Here is a 19,202-nt window from a genome sequence, read left to right as displayed (position 1 = left end):
TTATTAATGTGTATCATGTGCACTGCAAAATGTGGATTCTAAGCAAGTAAAAAATGTCTGACTTTAAGAAATAAGTATCTTTTCCCTAAAAAGTAATAATGTTTCGCCGAGCAAAGTTTTCTTGAGAAAAAAAATCTTGTTTTAGGAAATAAAATCTATTCATTTCTTGTTCAGATAAATTTGCTAAAAACATGATAATTAAACTTAAATTAAACTTTTTGGATCTTCTTCAGTTTTAGACAAAGAATATTTTTTCTTATTTTAAGACAAACTAAGATCAACAACTCTTAATGTAAGAACTGATTCTCACAGAGAGATAAAACATTCCATTCTTTAAAGTGGGCGGCTCGGTGGCACAGCGGTTAGAGCCTCAGCTTCACAGCTCGAAGGTCCTGGGTTCGATTCCCACCAGGACGGGGCCTTTCTGTGTGGAGCATGTTCTCCCCGTGTCTACCACTAAAACATGTACAATAGGTGAATCCTTTCTGACCATCAGCCTGGCTCCACATCATGGAGGCGGGTCTCCGGGCGCGGCAATACTTTCCTTAAATATTAGTATTTATTAACAACATTTTGCTCAAAAATGTGAGTAATTTAGAACATTTTGCTTAAATCAAGCAACATTTAAGTAAAATATCCACAATTTTTCACTAAATAAGAATGTTTTCCTTAAATTATTCCATTTTCTGAGGACATTTTTCTTAATTCTAGTTATTTATTTGCTTAAATGTAGTGTTTCTTTCTTGTTTTATGACGAGAAAAATATTCTAGAAATAAGAATTCTTAGCAAGAAAAAAATGCTGACCCCACTGGCAGAATTTTTTCAAGACAAAATGTCTTGTTTTAAGATTTTTTCTCCTTGTTTTTAGTCGGGCACTTTTTGCAGTGCAGCCCTCATCGTGTTCGCGCTTTTCTCCAACACATTCACATTTTGGGAAATAAAGTGCTCGGATTCACTTTGCTGATAGAAAGACGGACGAGTGCGACAGCTTCAACAAGGCCCAGCAGGGGGGGGGGCATGAAGATGAGATCATGGGACGGCAGCGAGGAGGGAAAAGGTCACTTTGGGCTACGGCGAATCGAGTATGTTTGCCACTAAGTGAGTGAGACAGTGTGAGAAAAACATCCTCCCGTGCAGCACCCGGCCCTCCTCTGCGGCTCACTGGACTTCTTTCATTTCCGAGACTGCCATATTTAATCAAATAAATAGGCGACGCAACACTGCCCTGGAAAATGTGACAATAAAGCCGCTGTTGTCTCCGAATATGCACCGACCCAACACCGAGAACTGCTGTGAGAGACGGTAAAAGCAAAGCAGAAGAAGTTTGCTTTTTAAATCTTTTACAATGACACATTTCATATATATATATTCGCTCCTCCCGACTAAGTCCTGTATTGTAAACAAGTGTCTTTTCTCCTCGTGAGGATAGATGTGAATCTGCTCACATTTGTGGTCATTGCCAGTGTTGGGGAGTGTCTGGGATGGAACTGCTTTGCCCTAATACACAATGCAGTGATTTTCATGGGTTGCTAATTTACTGTAACAGTGTTGGGAAGTAACGGAATATGTACACTGCGAAAAGTATTTAACTAGATCAGTATAAACATCTCAATTTCAGCACAATAATCCACATTTTAGTTGTTTTGACTGGTTAAGAAGTTGTTGGGCGTTTGTCCGAGATTATTTCACTTGTTCTGAGATGTTTCTGACTCGTTTCGATACATTTCGTCCTTATTTCAGGTCATTTTCTTTGCCAATGGGGTCAGAAAATTGTTCTTATCTCATTGGCAATTTTACTTTTTTTATTTCAAGCGAGATTTACCCTAGAACTGGTCTGAAATGTCCTCAAACAAGCAAAGCAAACTCGGCCCGATCAGGAAAAGTGTCTAAATGAGTGAAAACCGCTCAACCATAAACCAAGTTTTCACTCCCTGGTGGATAGTTTGTGAACTGCAGGCAATATTGACCCCTTAACTCCCACCTGAACCGAGCACATTTTCTCCAGCTTTACCCCAATCCAAAAGCTTCTGGAAAAAAGGTGTGAAAATAGCAACAAAACTGAGACGAAAACAAGGATGAAAATGTGACAAAAAATGACAAAAATTGACAAAAATTGGACAAAAAAGTGAAAAAAAAATTGACGAAAAATTGAGAAAAAATTGACAAAAAAATTACAAAAATTGACAAAAAAATGCGAATAATTTGACGAAAAAGTGACAAAAAAAGTGACAAAATTTGACGAAAAATTGAGAAAAAAAGGACAAAAAATGAACAAAAAATTGACAAAAAAGTGAGAAAAATTTGATGAAAAAATGGATGAAAAAGTGATACGAATTTGACCAAAAAAAATGTGAATAATTTGACGAAAAAGTGACAAAAAAGTCACGAAAATTTGACAAAAATGAGACGACTGCCCGACAAAAAAAGTGCTGAAAAAAAATCTGACGTGAGGAAAAAGATCCATTTAGTTTTGTAGGTCTTTCAAATGAGGCGTTACACTGGCCTACAGGATTTGGGTAAAGCTGAACTTAGTGTTAAGAGGTTAATACATAGGATTTATGCACAGAAAAAGTATTTTGGGGGTAAATTGTCCCTCAGCGCCCCCTAACTAAAACATCTCCCCACGGCTCTGGCTTCCTTCATGCCAGATTGAAACCACTGGCTCGTCACACTGTTATGATGCTATGATGAACACACCCTGCTGCATCATCAGTGCGCACGAGAGGCCGGACTCACGTGAACTGGATGACGTCACAGACACAGAGACGGACGCCTGACGAATTTGACCTCCGGGGCTTCCGTAGGGACCCTGGACTTGGCAGATGTACTCGCCGGAGTCTTCAGGAGTGGCCGACAGGATACGCAGCTGATTCCCCAAAATCTGAACACAAACAGCACCGGTCAACACAAACGGAATCCCAATATGAACCACAGTTATCGCCTTTGACGGTAACAGAGGTTTCAGATAGTCTTCGTCAGGACTGGGGTTGCTGCTTTCTCAATGTATGTATCATCAGACCTGAAAACTAAATAAAAAGGGCAACCGAGAGCTTACACAAAGAAGGGACGTAACAATATGATGACATAAGTTTCATAGAATTCTCACAGACTTTGTCCCTCTGTTGAATTGCAAACTAATGTGATCCTTTGCTCCTTTCAGTGCAGCAGACATGAAAAAAAAAGGGAATAATTTGACGAAAAAGTGACAAAAAAATGGACAAAAATGGACAAAAAATTGACAAAAAAGTGAACAAAATTTGACGAAAAATTGAGAAAAAATGGACGAAAAAGTGACAAGAATTTGACACAAAAAATGCAAATAATTTTGACGAAAAAGTGACAAAAAATGTGGATAATTTGACGAGAAAGTGACAAAAAATTGACAAATTTTTTTTTTTTGAAGTGAGAAAAAATTGTCAAAAAATGCGGAAAAAAAGGACGAAAAAGTGACAAAAAAATGACAAAAAATGACAAAAAATGGACAAAAATTTGACAAAAAAGTGAGAAAAATTTGATGAAAAAATGGACGAAAAAGTGATACGAATTTGACCCAAAAAAATGTGAATAATTTGACGAAAAAGTGACAAAAAAAGTCACAAAATTTGGCAAAAAAAGAAGGGACGTAACAACATGATGACATAAGTTTCATAGAATTCTCACAGACTTTGTCCCTCTGTTGAATTGCAAACGAATGTGATCCTTTGCTCCTTTCAGTGCAGCAGACATGAAAAAAAAAGGGAATAATTTGACGAAAAAGTGACAAAAAAATGGACAAAAATGGACAAAAACTTGACAAAAAAGTGAACAAAATTTGACGAAAAATTGAGAAAAAATGGACGAAAAAGTGACAAGAATTTGACACAAAAAATGCAAATAATTTTGACGAAAAAGTGACAAAAAATGTGGATAATTTGACGAGAAAGTGACAAAATATTTACAAAAAACTGACACATTTTTTTTTTTTAAGTGAGAAAAAATTGTCAAAAAATGCGGGAAAAAAAGGACGAAAAAGTGACAAAAAAATGACAAAAAATGGACAAAAAATTGACAAAAAAGTGAGAAAAATTTGATGAAGAAATGGACGAAAAAGTGATACGAATTTGACCCAAAAAAATGTGAATAATGTGACGAAAAAGTGACAAAAAAAGTCACAAAATTTGGCAAAAAAAGAAGGGACGTAACAATATGATGACATAAGTTTCATAGAATCCTCACAGACTTTGTCCCTCTGTTGAATTGCAAACTAATGTGATCCTTTGCTCCTTTCAGTGCAGCAGACATGAAAAAAAAAAGGGAATAATTTGACGAAAAAGTGACAAAAAAATGGACAAAAATTGACAAAAAATTGACAAAAAAGTGAACAAAATTTGACGAAAAATTGAGAAAAAATGGACGAAAAAGTGACAAGAATTTGACACAAAAAATGCAAATAATTTTGACGAAAAAGTGACAAAAAATGTGGATAATTTGACGAGAAAGTGACAAAATATTTACAAAAAATTGACGAATTGTTTTTTTTTGAAGTGAGAAAAAATTGTCAAAAAATGCGGAAAAAAAGGACGAAAAAGTGACCAAAAAATGACAAAAAATGGACAAAAATTTGACAAAAAAGTGAGAAAAATTTGATGAAAAAATGGACGAAAAAGTGATACGAATTTGACCCAAAAAAATGTGAATAATTTGACGAAAAAGTGACAAAAAAAGTCACAAAATTTGGCAAAAAAAGAAGGGACGTAACAATATGGTGACATAAGTTTCATAGAATTCTCGCAGACTTTGTCCCTCTGTTGAATTGCAAACTAATGTGATCCTTTGCTCCTTTCAGTGCAGCAGACATGAAAAAAAAAGGGAATAATTTGACGAAAAAGTGACAAAAAAATGGACAAAAATGGACAAAAACTTGACAAAAAAGTGAACAAAATTTGACGAAAAATTGAGAAAAAATGGACGAAAAAGTGACAAGAATTTGACACAAAAAATGCAAATAATTTTGACGAAAAAGTGACAAAAAATGTGGATAATTTGACGAGAAAGTGACAAAATATTTACAAAAAACTGACACATTTTTTTTTTTTAAGTGAGAAAAAATTGTCAAAAAATGCGGGAAAAAAAGGACGAAAAAGTGACAAAAAAATGACAAAAAATGGACAAAAAATTGACAAAAAAGTGAGAAAAATTTGATGAAGAAATGGACGAAAAAGTGATACGAATTTGACCCAAAAAAATGTGAATAATGTGACGAAAAAGTGACAAAAAAAGTCACAAAATTTGGCAAAAAAAGAAGGGACGTAACAATATGATGACATAAGTTTCATAGAATCCTCACAGACTTTGTCCCTCTGTTGAATTGCAAACTAATGTGATCCTTTGCTCCTTTCAGTGCAGCAGACATGAAAAAAAAAAGGGAATAATTTGACGAAAAAGTGACAAAAAAATGGACAAAAATTGACAAAAAATTGACAAAAAAGTGAACAAAATTTGACGAAAAATTGAGAAAAAATGGACGAAAAAGTGACAAGAATTTGACACAAAAAATGCAAATAATTTTGACGAAAAAGTGACAAAAAATGTGGATAATTTGACGAGAAAGTGACAAAATATTTACAAAAAATTGACGAATTGTTTTTTTTTGAAGTGAGAAAAAATTGTCAAAAAATGCGGAAAAAAAGGACGAAAAAGTGACCAAAAAATGACAAAAAATGGACAAAAATTTGACAAAAAAGTGAGAAAAATTTGATGAAAAAATGGACGAAAAAGTGATACGAATTTGACCCAAAAAAATGTGAATAATTTGACGAAAAAGTGACAAAAAAAGTCACAAAATTTGGCAAAAAAAGAAGGGACGTAACAATATGGTGACATAAGTTTCATAGAATTCTCGCAGACTTTGTCCCTCTGTTGAATTGCAAACTAATGTGATCCTTTGCTCCTTTCAGTGCAGCAGACATGGAAAAAAAAGACTGTAAAGGAACACGTCGTGCTAGTCTTTTGAAAAACGGCAATAATGACGGCACGAAATGTTCTTACAGACATTTTTCAGAGGGAAAAGTCGCATACGTGCATTCAAATGAGCACCACACGACACAAGAAAAAGGGATATTGTCACATGGAGAGGCGTCGGTGAGCTCGGTCAGACCTGGTGGTTGGAGGAGAGGTATCCGTTGGCTCGCGTCCACGTGACCTGGGGAGGGGGGGTCCCTTTAGCGAAGCAGTTCAGGTCCAGACTCTGTCCCTCCTGGACGTCGGCGATGGAGGGCTGGATGCTGACCACTGACGTCACGCTGTCCGCTGTGCCAAAGGGGAAAGAGCCGTCAATGCGAATTAAAGAAGAAAGAGACGTGTTTCCAATCCAGCTTTGTACCATAAACAGAGCCAAACCAACAGAAGACAATGAATCGATGCTCGGAGTTAATACAAAAGCTGTGAGCAGGGGCGTAAGCACCTAATTCTGGGCCCTGGGTACAAACGATCTTGGTGGACCCCGCTCATATTTTATGTTCTTTAACCACATAACAGTGACAATTTTACAGTGCAGTTCATTTAATTTCTGTTATAACATAATTGTATATAGCCTAACTAGGTGAAAAAATTGGTCGACCATTTTTTTTTTTAGGGTCACTTTTTGTTGAATACTTGTCATTTTTTTGTTGAGTTTTTGTTGAATTTTTGTCACATTTTTGTTGATTTTTTGTCACATTTTGGTTGAGTTTTTTGTCACTTTTTGTTGAATTCTTGTTGAATTTTTGTCATTTTTTCGTTGAATTTTCGTTGAATTTTTGTTGAATTTTTGTCACATTTTTGTTGAATTTTTGTCACATTTTTGTTGAATTTTTGTTGATTTTTTGTCACATTTTGGTTGAGTTTTTTGTCACTTTTTGTTGAATTTTTGTCATTTTTTCGTTGAATTTTTGTTGAATTTTTGCTGAATTTTTGTCACATTTTTGTTGAATTTTTGTCACATTTTGGTCACATTTTTGTCACATTTTTTGTTGAATTTTTGTTGAATTTTTGTTGAATTTTTGCTGAATTTTTGCTGAATTTTTGTCACATTTTTGTTGAATTTTTGTCACATTTTTGTTGAATTTTTGTCACATTTTGGTTGAATTTTGGTTGAATTTTGGTTGAATTTTTGTCACATTTTTGTTGAATTTTTGTCACATTTTTGTTGAATTTTTGTTGAATTTTTGTTGAATTTTTGTCATTTTTTTGTTGAATTTTTGCTGATTTTTTGTCACATTTTTGTCACATTTTTGTCACATTTTTGTCACATTTTTGTCACATTTTTGTTGAATTTTTGTTGAATTTTTGCTGAATTTTTGTCACATTTTGGTTGAGTTTTTTGTCACTTTTTGGTGAATTTTTGTTGAATTTTTGTCATTTTTTCGTTGAATTTTTGTTGAATTTTTGCTGAATTTTTGTTGAATTTTTGTCACATTTTTGTTGAATTTTTGTTGAATTCTTGTTGAATTTTTGTCACATTTTGGTAGAGTTTTTTGTCACTTTTTGTTGAATTCTTGTTGATTTTTTGTCATTTTTTCATTGAATTTTTGTTGAATTTTTGTTGAATTTTTGTCACATTTTTCTTGCGTTTTACATCCTTGTTTTCTTCTCATTTTTTGTGGCTGTTTTGGTGCTTTTTCCCCAAGCATCTTTTTGATTAGGGTAAAGCCAAACTGGAGACAATGGGATCCGTTCAGGTGGGAGTTAAGAGGTTAAAGGGGTGTCAGGGCCCGAAAATTCATCCATCATTATTGTTTGTTTAAAATTCTGTGTAGCAACCGTTGTATTTCAGCCCCTTATAGCATCCATTATGAGGAAACTTAGAAAATACAATATAGAACGCTTTTTGCAGCAATTTTGAGGGCCCCCCGGTTAAAATCAATTATCAATGTGTGGCTGATCCCAAAACAGAGCGCTTCGCATTAACTGTAGGGATGAAACAACTAATCGATTAATCGACGACTAATCGATTATTGAAATAGTCGACAACTATTTTAGTAATTGATTAGTCGTTTTCTGGTTCACACTGACTCAAATAGAGCAAAAATTATATGAAAATGTAGTATTTTTGATGAAAACCTACTTTGTTTTCATAGTAAGTGTATGTAGTTCACTTTGTACATTGTAAATTTCATGAATATCTGTTTGTGTCTCATCCAATCAGGAGCAGAATTAGCACCAAGAGCCTCCAAAAACATTTACTTTACGTTTCCTCCATCAACACGTCCTCAAGCAGATCCACTTTAAAAAATAGAAACAAAAATTTTTTCCTACACGATTCATGGCCAAGCGACTAATCGATTAATTGTAAAAAGAGTCGATAGATTAATCGATTACAGAATGATCGTTAGTTGCAGCCCAAATTAATTGATCCGATTTGTAATAAAAGCATGAATCAAAATCTCAAAATCATGTTTAGAGACGGCAGGTTTTACTTTCGCAAGTTGGCGCAATTGAACAAAGCTTGACTTGAAAACTGAAGTAATTTGTGTGTCAGGTTTGAAGTCCCTGTCCAACCTCACACCCGCGTTAGTAACTGAGTCTTTAGAGTCTTATGTCTGAACTCTAAGGTCTCAAGCTCTGGACTCACAGGTTCCAACACAACACAGGTTTATTTTGTCATTAAAATGCAAGAAATTTGGACACGACCAAGTCTTAATTTCTGTCAATTTTTTGTCAATTTTTTTCTAATTTTTTGTCATTTTTTTTTTCTTATTTTTTTCTTTTTTTTCTCGTTTTTTTGTCAATTTTTTGTCAATTTTTTTCTCATTTTTTGTCATTTTTTTGTCATTTTTTTGTCATTTTTTTTGTCTTTTTTGTCATTTTTTTTGTCAATTTTTTGTCAATTTTTTTCTCATTTTTTGTCAATTTTTTGTCAATTTTTTTCTCATTTTTTGTCTTTTTTTTGTCAATTTTTTTTGGTCATTTTTTGTCTTTTTTTCTCACATTTCCATCATTGTTTTCGTCTCAGTTCTGTCGCTATTTTCACTCCTTTTTCCCAGAAGCTTTTGGATTGGGGTAAAGCCAATCTGGAGAAAATGTGCTCGGTTCAGGCGGGAGTTAAGGAGTTAAATAAACAGGAAACAATCAAAGAAATAGCGTTTTTTCGGGGGCAACCTTGTCTCTCAGCACCCCATCGCCAAAACATCTTCCCACGGCCCTGCTGGCCTGTTCCTTTAAGACCTCGTCCCATCGCACTGTAATCTCACCTTTGACCACGGTGACTTTGATGGGGGCGCTGTTGGACCCGATGCTGTTGCTGCCCACGCACGTGTAGACGCCGGCGTCGGAGAGTCGGATGTTTGGAATGAGCAGAGTGCCGATGTCGGTGCGGTCCATGCGAGCCTGAAGAGACACGTCCACACACCGTGAGGAGTTTTTATTTGCACACGGGACGGGTTAAAAGCGGCATCACCTACTTGATTGAATTAGTAACAACTAACGCTTTTACTCACCGTTTTTCCTTTGGTGCAAATCGAGGGCTGAGACGGGACATGGTGTAGGAAAACATGGGCAACCCTTCTGGCTCTGCATTTTTAGGATATTTCGCAAAAAACATCAGAGCCAGGAGTCTTTCAGTCAATTTGTATTTTCCGTAACACTTTAACAATGCATAGACTTAACGTTTGTTTGAAAACCCAACACTCTTTCGAAACTCAGCCCTGGAGATGCGTGACTGACACTATAACACAGACTAATCACTAGCTAGGAGCAACACAGAAAGCTCTACTGCAGCAAAGACCTTTTAGGACAAGACACGACTTGTTAAAGCTACGGCTCAGTCTCCTGCGAGTTCTGGTTTGGATTAAGAAAGCTGTAGCACATTTGTGGACAAATGTGGCCAAAGCAAGGACCCCGTTTCTACCATAACAAAGTGTTAATGTGTGGAAAGCCATGACTGTGAAGACTGGGGACGGCAAATTGAATCATCAAGGCGTTTATTTCTACAGGAAGGAGGCGGGCGAGCAACGCTGGGCGACCGAAAAACAATTACCTTGAACAAATGGATACAACCAGATGCGATTTCTCTTTCTATTCTAGACAGATCGACTCCGGCCCCGACCACGGCTTCGTCTTCGTTGATGAAAACAACACTGGGAGCTCCTGAGCTTCTGATTGGAGATCCCTCTATCCCCCTATAGCAATCAGGCACTACTAACCACTGCTGCTGCCTTTAAATTATGTAAGAATGTCAAATGTCATGATTGAGTAAATATATTACCTACAGGCCTTGTCAATGCTGCTGATTGTATGTTTGAAAATATAACTGTATTGTATTGTACTCGTATAAGATGTAGCTGTGCCATAGCTGTGTGTGTGCCCGGGTATGGACTTCTTCTTCTGGTATGACTGTGTGACCAGGCGCCTGCTGCAGTGGCTGAGCCTGAGCCTCTGGTCATGGATATCATCAGCTGCTTGATCATCGACCGGCGCTTTCACACAACACACAGTTTTTCCTACCGTGTCTGGTAACTTGGAAACTCAGGAGGAAATAAAGTCATATAATATCTAATGTCAAACTGCAGGAATGTGAGACACTGGTGCTACTGCAGTTACAGTGGGAGGAAAAAGTACGTGAACGCTTTGGAATTTCTCACATTTCTGCCTAAATTGGTCATAAAATGTGATCCGATCTTCATCAAAATCATGAGAATGAGTAAAGAGTCTCTGCTTGAACTAAATCCACTCAAACATTTACATTTCATCATATTTTTGGGAGGAACACACAACATGATGAGGATTGGTGCAGGGGCCTGGACAACTTGCTCTCATCGATGGAAAATCTAATTCACAAGTTCATCACGTTACTTCATCACGATACTACAGCGTGGAAGAAGTAAGTGAACCCTTGTATTAAATATCTGCTGACCCTTCTTTTGTAGCAATAATCGCCAAGGCCGTGGGAACCCAGGGTGCTGAGGGCGCTGCAGCACCCCCTGGTGGATAGTTTGTGAACTGCAGGCAATATTAACCCCTTAACTCCCACCTGAACCGAGCACATTTTCTCCAGCTTTACCCCAATCCAAAAGCTTCTGGAAAAAAGGTGTGAAAATAGTGACAAAACTGAGACGAAAACAAGGATGGAAATGTGAAAAAAAGTGAGAAAACATTGACGGAAAAGTGACAAAAAATTGAGAAAAAATGGATGAAAAAGTGACAAGAATTTGACACAAAAAATGCAAATAATTTTGACGAAAAAGTGACAGAAAATTTACAAAACATGACAAAAATGGAAAAAAAATTGACGGAAAAATTGTGGGGGAAAAAAGGACGAAAAAGTGATATGAATTTGACAAAAAAATGCGAATAATTTGATGAGAAAGTGACAAAATATTTACAAAAAATGGACAAAAATGAAAAAAAAAAGTGAGAAAAATTTGACAAAAAATGCGGGAAAAAAAGGACGAAAAAGTGACAAAAAAATGACAAAAAATGACAAAAAAGTCAGGAAAATTTGACAAAAATGAGTCGACTGCCCGACAAAAAAAGTGATGAAAAATTAAAAAAATAATAAATAAATATAAAATAAAAAAATCTGACGTGAGGAAAAAGATCAGTCTAGTTTTGTAGGTCTTTCAAATGAGGCGTCACACTGGCCTACAGGATTTGGGTAAAGCTGAACTGGAGAAAATGCTCTCGGTTCAGGCGGGAGTTAAGATTTATGCACAGAAAAAGTATTTTGGGGGTACATTTTGTCCCTCAGCGCCCCCTAACTGAAATATCTTCCCACGGCTCTGATAATCGCTTTCCTGTAGTCGCAGATCAGACGCTCACAACCATCAGGACGAATCTTGGACCATTTCTTCTTTACAAAACTGTTCAGCGAGATTCCTGGGTTCACTCACTTATTCCTTCTTGTCCTGTGAATGTTTACATGTTGTGGCAAATAAAAATATGATAAAATGTATATGTTTGGGAGGCATTAGTTCAAGCAGACATCGTTAACTCATTCTTGTGAGTTTAATAAAGATCAAACCAGGAAGAAATGTGAGATATTCCAAAGCGTTCACATACATCTTCCTCCCTCTATAGTATTATTCCCTGAAATGTTTGTGTTTAAGTCCTTTAAAGGAATAGGTATGTTCTTACCTTAGCTTTGACGAGTTCTTTAGGACCTGTCTGATCTTCCCCCGTGCCTTCAGTCACGTAAACACAGCGCAGACGGCGTTAGCATTTAGCCTCTCCCTCAGGAATAATACAAGAAATGCCAAACTACTCCTGGTATTATTACGCCTTACAATATAGCCCCCCCTTTTATCCGCTTAGAAAATCCACATTGTTTAATTGTGTGTAATTATACTTTGTAATGGAACACTTCACGTAACCATATTTAAATAGGGAAAACATGGAAGAGCTTGGTAGCTTCTATCTTGACCTGTTTTGGAGCTATAGAGGAGAGAGGGAGAGGCTAAATGCTAACGCCGTCTGCGCTGTGTTTACGTGACTGAAGATCAGACAGGTCCTAAAGAACTCGTCACAGCTCAGGTAAGAACATATCTCAGTGTGGAAAAAAGCTGGCCTGTTCCTTTAATTGTTGTGGATACAGGGCCCATATTTTATTACATTGAATACAAGGACGGCGCACATGAGCCTGTTGCTTCAGTCCACTCCTTTAGAGCAACTGTATAATGTGAATTTTGTAAAACCTATTAATGTACACTGCAAAAAGTGGATTCTAAGCAAGTAACAAATGTCTTACTTTAAGAAATAAGTTCTTATTTTTTCCCTAAAAAGTAATAATGTTTTGTCGAGCAAAGTTTTCTTGAGAAAAAAAAATCTTGTTTTAGGAAATAAAATCTTGTCATTTCTTGTTCAGATAAATTTACTAAAAACATGATCATTTGAATCTTCTTCAGTTTTAGACAAAGAATATTTATTCTTATTTTAGGAAAAACTCAGATCAACAACTCTTAATGTAAGAACTGTTTCACACAGAGAGATAAAACATTCCATTCTTTAAAGTGGGCGGCTCGGTGGCACAGCGGTTAGAGCCTCAGCTTCACAGCTGGAAGGTCCCGGGTTCGATTCCCACCAGGACGGGGCCTTTCTGTGTGGAGCATGTTCTCCCCGTGTCTGCCACTAAAAACATGTACAATAGGTGAATCCTCCTGCAGGGGATTCTGACCATCAGCCTGGCTCCACCTCATGGAGACGGGTCTCCGGGCGCGGCAATACTTTCCTTAAATATTAGTATTTATTAACAACATTTTGCTCAAAAATGTGTAATTTAGAACATTTTACTTAAATCAAGCAACATTTAAGTAAAATATCCACAATTTTTCACTAAATAAGAATGTTTTCCTTAAATTATTCCATTTTCTGAGGACATTTTGCTTAATTCTAGTTATTTATTTGCTTAAATTTAGTGTTTCTTTCTTGTTTTATGATGAGAAAAATATTCTAGAAATAAGAATTCTTAGCAAGAAAAAAACACTGACCCCACTGGCAGAACTTTCCCCTTAAAACAAAACAAAATGTCTTATTTTAAGATATTTTTCCTTGTTTTTAGGAGGGCACTTTTTGCAGTGTAAACAGCTCAAATAAACACAATTTAATGTAAAATAGAACGGCTGAACTTGTCTCAACTAATGGGCATAATCTAACAACGGCGTTTGAAAAGTAGATGACACTCAGAGGTGCAGTAATGCTGAAAATGAGCTTCGATAAAGTTTGGAAACCCCTCACGGCGGCAGGAGCAGGGGGCAGAGGAGGGCAGCAGGGGGGCAGGAGGAGCGGAGGGCACGGAGGTGGATTACTGTATCCGTCGGGGCATCGGGGGGGGACAAAGCTGCTTAGCTCCAGGCCCATCGGAGCGCGAGAGGGGCTGAACCGTGCGGCGGCTCAGTGCGTGTCTGAAACCCATTGATGAGTTTTCAAAGCGGCCGGTTTCCAGAGCACACAGAGTTTCTGCGTGGTCGCACGTCTGCCCCTGGGAAAGGCTGACACAACGCCGCCGCCCGGTCAGCCAGAACTAACCAGGGCCCGGGGAGCGCTGTGCACAATCACAGAGAGGAGCGAGCCCGAGCCGAGGGGGCGGAGCGAGCGGGACGGCCCGGAGGGAACCGTCAACTGGAGGGAAAAATCTACTCTTTTAAACCAAGTATAGGGATTAAATTAGAGATTACTAGTGTCCATTAAAATATAGTCATTTCTGCTGTGATCAGACTGTGTTAACCTCTTAACCCCCACCTGAACCAAGCACAAGTTTGGCTTAACCCAAATCTAAAAGCTTCTTGAAAAAGCTAGCTACAAAATGGATACAAAAATGAGACGAAAAAAGGGACGAAAAAAGTGATAAAAATATGATGAAAAGGTGGCGAAAACGTGACAAAACAGTGACAGAAATGTGATAAAAATATGACGAAAAAGTGATTAAAATATGACAAAAATGTGATGAAAAAGTTATAAAAATATGACGAAAATGTGACGGAAAATTGATAAAAATGTGGCAAAAAAGTGACAAAAACGTGACAGAAATGTGATTAAAATATGATGAAAAAGTGACGAAAAAAGTGATAAAAAAGTGATAAAAAAGTGATAAAAAAGTGATAAAAAAGTGATTAAAATGTGGCAAAAAAGTGGTGAAAATATGATGAAAAAAGTGACAGAAATGTGATAAAAATATGACGGAAAAGTGACAGAAAAATAACAATAATGTGACGGAAAAATTTATAAAAATGTGGCAAAAAAATGACAAAAAAGTGATTAAAAAGTTACAATAATGTGATAAAAAACTTATAAAAATGCGACGAAAAAATGGCGAAAATTTGACAAACGTGTGACTAAAATGCCACAAAAGAGCAACAGAAAAGTGGCAACAAAGCAATGAAAAGAAATGTCCAAAAAGTCGCAACAACTCGACAAAAACGCAAGAAAAAGGATCTGTTTGAATGAGTTTTGTAGGTCTGAGCTTTCAAATGAGGCGCTACACTGGGCTGTAAGCCTTTAGATTTGGGTAAAGCTGGAGAAAATGCACTTGTTAAGGTGGGGGTTAAGAGGTTAAACCAGAGCACGTCCCGCAGCAGGTCACAATAGACACTGCGGGGTTAAGACTCTTCAATAGGAAGCACCGGAGTCTCCATCATTACCATTTGTTCCTGATTAATCTTGTTTTTATCACAGACTCGGTGGTTTCCGCATAACAGCATTTCACTTTTATGAGCGCATGGAAATGACAAAGTAATTGAATCTTGATTTGTGACGCCCGACTGTACTTTGAACGTGAGGACAAAGCCCGGACGAAGCCGAGTCCAAGCGCTGCGTGTACGAGGACTAAAACAAAAGTCCAAATCAATCCCCTGAATACAAATCTGGTCTAAACACCGAGACGAAAGCAGGTTTAAACCGGGACATTTGGATTTCAGAACCTCTGTGATGAAGGTTAGAGAGGTCAGCGATGATGATGATGATGGGGGTGATGTGGACGAAACCAAACGCAGACTCATGGAACACTAAGGTTAAAACAACAACACGGGAAAAAACGAGCGCCGCGTGCAAGTACATGCTCCCGACTCTGCACCTGACCAAGGCCGTGGGAAGCCAGGGTGCTGAGGGCGCTGCAGCACCCCCTGGTGGATAGTTTGTGAACTGTAGGCAATTTTAGCCCCTTAACTCCCACCTGAACCGAGCGCATTTTCTCCAGCTTTACCCCAGTCAGAAAGCTTAAGGGAAAAAAGGTGTGAAAATAGCGACAAAACTGAGACGAAAACGAGGATGAAAAAAGTGAGAAAACTTTGACGAAAAAGTGACCAAAAATGTACAAAAAAGTGAGAAAAAAGTGAGAAAAAAAGGATGAAAAAGTGAGAAAAATTTGACAAAAAAGTGAGAAAAATTTGACAAAAAAGTGAGAAAAATTTGACAAAAAAGTGAGAAAAATTTGACGAAAAAGTGAGAAAAATTTGACGAAAAATTGAGAAAAAAAGGATGAAAAAGTGATAAGAATTTGACAAAAAAATGCGAATAATTTGACGAAAAAGTGACAAAAATTTGACAAAAAAGTGAGAAAAATTGGACGAAAAAGTGACGAAAAAGTGACAAAAAAATGTACAAAAATGTGAGAAAAAAGTGAGAAAAAAAGGATGAAAAAGTGATAAAAATTTGACAAAAAAGTGAGAAGAATTTGACGAAAAATTGAGAAAAAATGGACGAAATAGTGATAAGTATTTTACAAAAAATGTGAATAATTTGACGAAAAAGTCACAAAAAAGTCACGAAAATCTGACAAAAATGAGACGACTGCCCGACAAAAAAAGTGATGAAAAAAACGTGAGGAAAAAGATCAGTTTAGTTTTGTAGGTCTTTCAAATGAGGCGTCACACTGGCCTACAGGATTTGGGTAAAGCTGAACTGGAGAAAACGCTCTCGGTTCAGGCGGGAGTTAAGAGGTTAATAAATAGGATTTACACACAGAAAAAGTATTTTGGGGGTACATTTTGTCCCTCAGCGCCCCCTAACTAAAACATCTTCCCACGGCTCTGCCCCTGACTCTCACTGACCGAAGCCTGACACCACATGCACCGCTGCAGCAAAACGATCAACCGCCTCAGGCTTCTTCCTTACCTAAAAGTGGGTGAAGTCCCTACCGGCCTTTCCGTTGTGCCTCATTAACGTGACACTGCGGAAGTTTGACTCGAGGACTACGGTGTGAGCAGCTAAAATCACCAGGCGGACACTCAGAAAAACAAAATGTCGGCTTTGAATCCATGTGTTGTGTCATCTTTCTCCAAATGTTAACTTTAATTTGAGGAAATCGATATCAAATTGTTACTTTTGATGCATAACGGGCTTTTTTTGTCTCATTTTCTTCAGCGTTTTTGTCCTGTTTTCTTAGTTTTTTCTGTCATGTTTTGGTCACCTTTTTATTGCATTTTTGTCACTTTTTTGTCTCTCTTTAATGCCTTTTTTTTGTTGCTTTTTCATCACTCTTTAGATGTATATTTGTCGCTCTTTTGCCGTGTTTTCGTCACATTTTGGAAGTAGTTTTGCTGTGTTTTCCTCTTTTTTAAATCACCTTTTTTTGCGTTTTTGTCACTTTTTTAATCACTCTTTTTTGTTCCTTTTTTTATTGTGTTATTGATGCTTTTCCGGCACGTTTTTGTCACTCTTTTGACATTTTTTTGCTTTTAGATTTGAGTAAATTTGGGCAAATACTGGGGGTTTACCTTAATAAATCCTTTTCGTCATCCCTCTAGGGTTCATACAAGTGCTCATGGGATGATTCTGGGGTCTTTCATCTCCCCCTGGTGTCTGTGGCCAGAAAACCACAATTGCAGCTTTCCCTGCTCCGACCTGGCAGCCCAATACACACTAATGGAATCAGGAAGAAGAGGCTAACAGGCCAACGGGCAAAGCTAACTGCAGGCTAGTGCCACATGCTAGGACACCTGCAGTGGCGCTTGTGGCCTCTAGGGGCATGAGTTACTTAGTACTGCTTAAAGAGGCCGATCCTTTTCTGTCCATGAACTATATTAAGAGGCTGTTTAACTTAATGAATTGACAAAATGTGGACATCAATCAATATTTAAGTGGTGGTTCTCATCCTTCTTTCGTCATGATCTCCAGTAAAACCAGGCACGTTTCCCTTTCAAACGCAGCGGTTTCGCTGAGGATAATTTCTCTCCTTCATTTTGAAGGACAGGGTTGAAAAAAATCCGTCATGAGCATACGCGTTTTTTTTTTTTTTTTTTATAAATGTATTTATATAGGCTGCATATTATGTGACGAAAAAAGTGACAAAAATGTGACAAAAAAGTGATTAAAATATGACGGTAAAAATGGCAAAAAAGTGACGAAAAAGTAACAATAATGTGATAATTTTTTTAATGTATTTATGTATGTATGTATTTATATAGGCTGCATTTATTTATGTTAGTGAAAATGTGAGATTGCAGGATAAATGGAGCGAAACTAAACCTGATCTGAACAGGAGGACGACTTTCAGAGCGTCACCTGCTCCTCAACATCAAGGCTCAGATTACGCTCATACAAATGTAAAGTGGAGCTTATTATTTGCATTTTTTCAATTTTAACGGGATGTAAGAGACGGTGGGTGAACGGGACAATGTTTACCAGTTCCATCACTGCACTACGGGCCGCCCGCACATGGGGAGAAATAGATGAGCTCGTCCTGAGACTTACGTGAGAAGAGCGGCTCCACATGGGAAGGATATTATTACCCCGGGATTCCACATCATCCGCCTGTGCGCTCAGCTCCACTCCGCTCCGCCCCGACTCCGAACGGCTGCGGCATCAACGCCCACTGTCTCCGCTTCAGTCCGCCCCGGTCCTCTCCGCCAGGGCTCCAGCTCCACGAGGAGCACGCGCACAAAGCAACGACTTTGAGAAATAAACCTCCCAATAAAATAATAAACAACTATTAATGAGCATGCGAGCTATACCGCGTTGAAGCATGAAGCCTGTGCCCCCCCCATGCGCGAGGGAGAGAGAGGCAGGAAAAAAAGTTACGTGAACAAAAGCAACAGAAGCTTAATCGGGTCGTGTGATTGTTTTTGTGATATCAAACTCCCCAGAGGGAATTATCGAGGTCACTTTGTGTGAAATTGTGACATTTTCGTTAAAGTAAAGTCCGCTCGGAGGGAGTTTACTTTGAAAATACGGAAATTGTTGTCGTTCTCTTTCCCGTTTGGTGCGTCTGAACTGTGGAGCCTGATCCGGCCGGAGCTGACGCGGCGCAGACGGACCTGAAAATAGGGTTGATCCGTATTTTTATCGTGGCGAGGCGGAGCGGCGGAGAGGCGACGCAGGCCCCTCGGAGCGGAGTGGACGATGTGGAATGTTTCTGAACGTTCAACATAGCAACGCATTTGCTGCGGAGGTCGGGGCGGAGTGGAACGGAGCGGAGCGGGGCGAGCACGGAGAATGTGGAATCAGGGGGTTAGTCTTTAACCGCCTTTGCATCGTGGTTTTCCTCCCCGTGTTGTTGTTTGGAAAGTTAGCGAGCGAGCCAGTGATACAACCTGTAAGAGCTCATCCAAGACAAGACGCGGTGTGAAACTTTAGAGAGAGAGAGCCTGCAGAGCTGCGTCTTGATTTTCAATCCTTCAAAATGACGGACGGCCTTTGAAATATTCCGTCAAAGTAAAAAATATTCCATAAATGACAGAGAATTTTCGGTTAATGTAACCTCTGTTCAAACGTCAGCTCTGTTCTCAGCTATGAAAAAGATGACATAACACATCAA

At 38.0% G+C, this 19,202-nt stretch overlaps 1 protein-coding gene across 1 annotated transcript in view; it reads right to left on the bottom strand.

The window, feature by feature from the left end:
* hspg2 (heparan sulfate proteoglycan 2) overlaps nt 1–19,202 on the bottom strand; it is a 418,468-nt gene that overhangs the window by 79,390 nt on the left and 319,876 nt on the right. The window contains exons 55-57 of the mRNA XM_079558863.1: nt 9,211–9,346; nt 6,138–6,289; nt 2,738–2,882 (exon numbers count right to left, since the gene is read on the bottom strand). Coding sequence (XP_079414989.1) covers nt 2,738–2,882; nt 6,138–6,289; nt 9,211–9,346 — 433 coding nt within the window. The remainder of the gene's footprint in view (nt 1–2,737; nt 2,883–6,137; nt 6,290–9,210; nt 9,347–19,202) is intronic.

This window comes from Gobius niger (genome assembly GCF_951799975.1).
Source record: "Gobius niger genome assembly, chromosome: 6".
Lineage (NCBI taxonomy): Eukaryota > Metazoa > Chordata > Actinopteri > Gobiiformes > Gobiidae > Gobius > Gobius niger.
The sequence above is the reverse complement of the archived record's forward strand: the minus strand, read 5'-3'. Positions and strand labels throughout refer to the sequence as shown.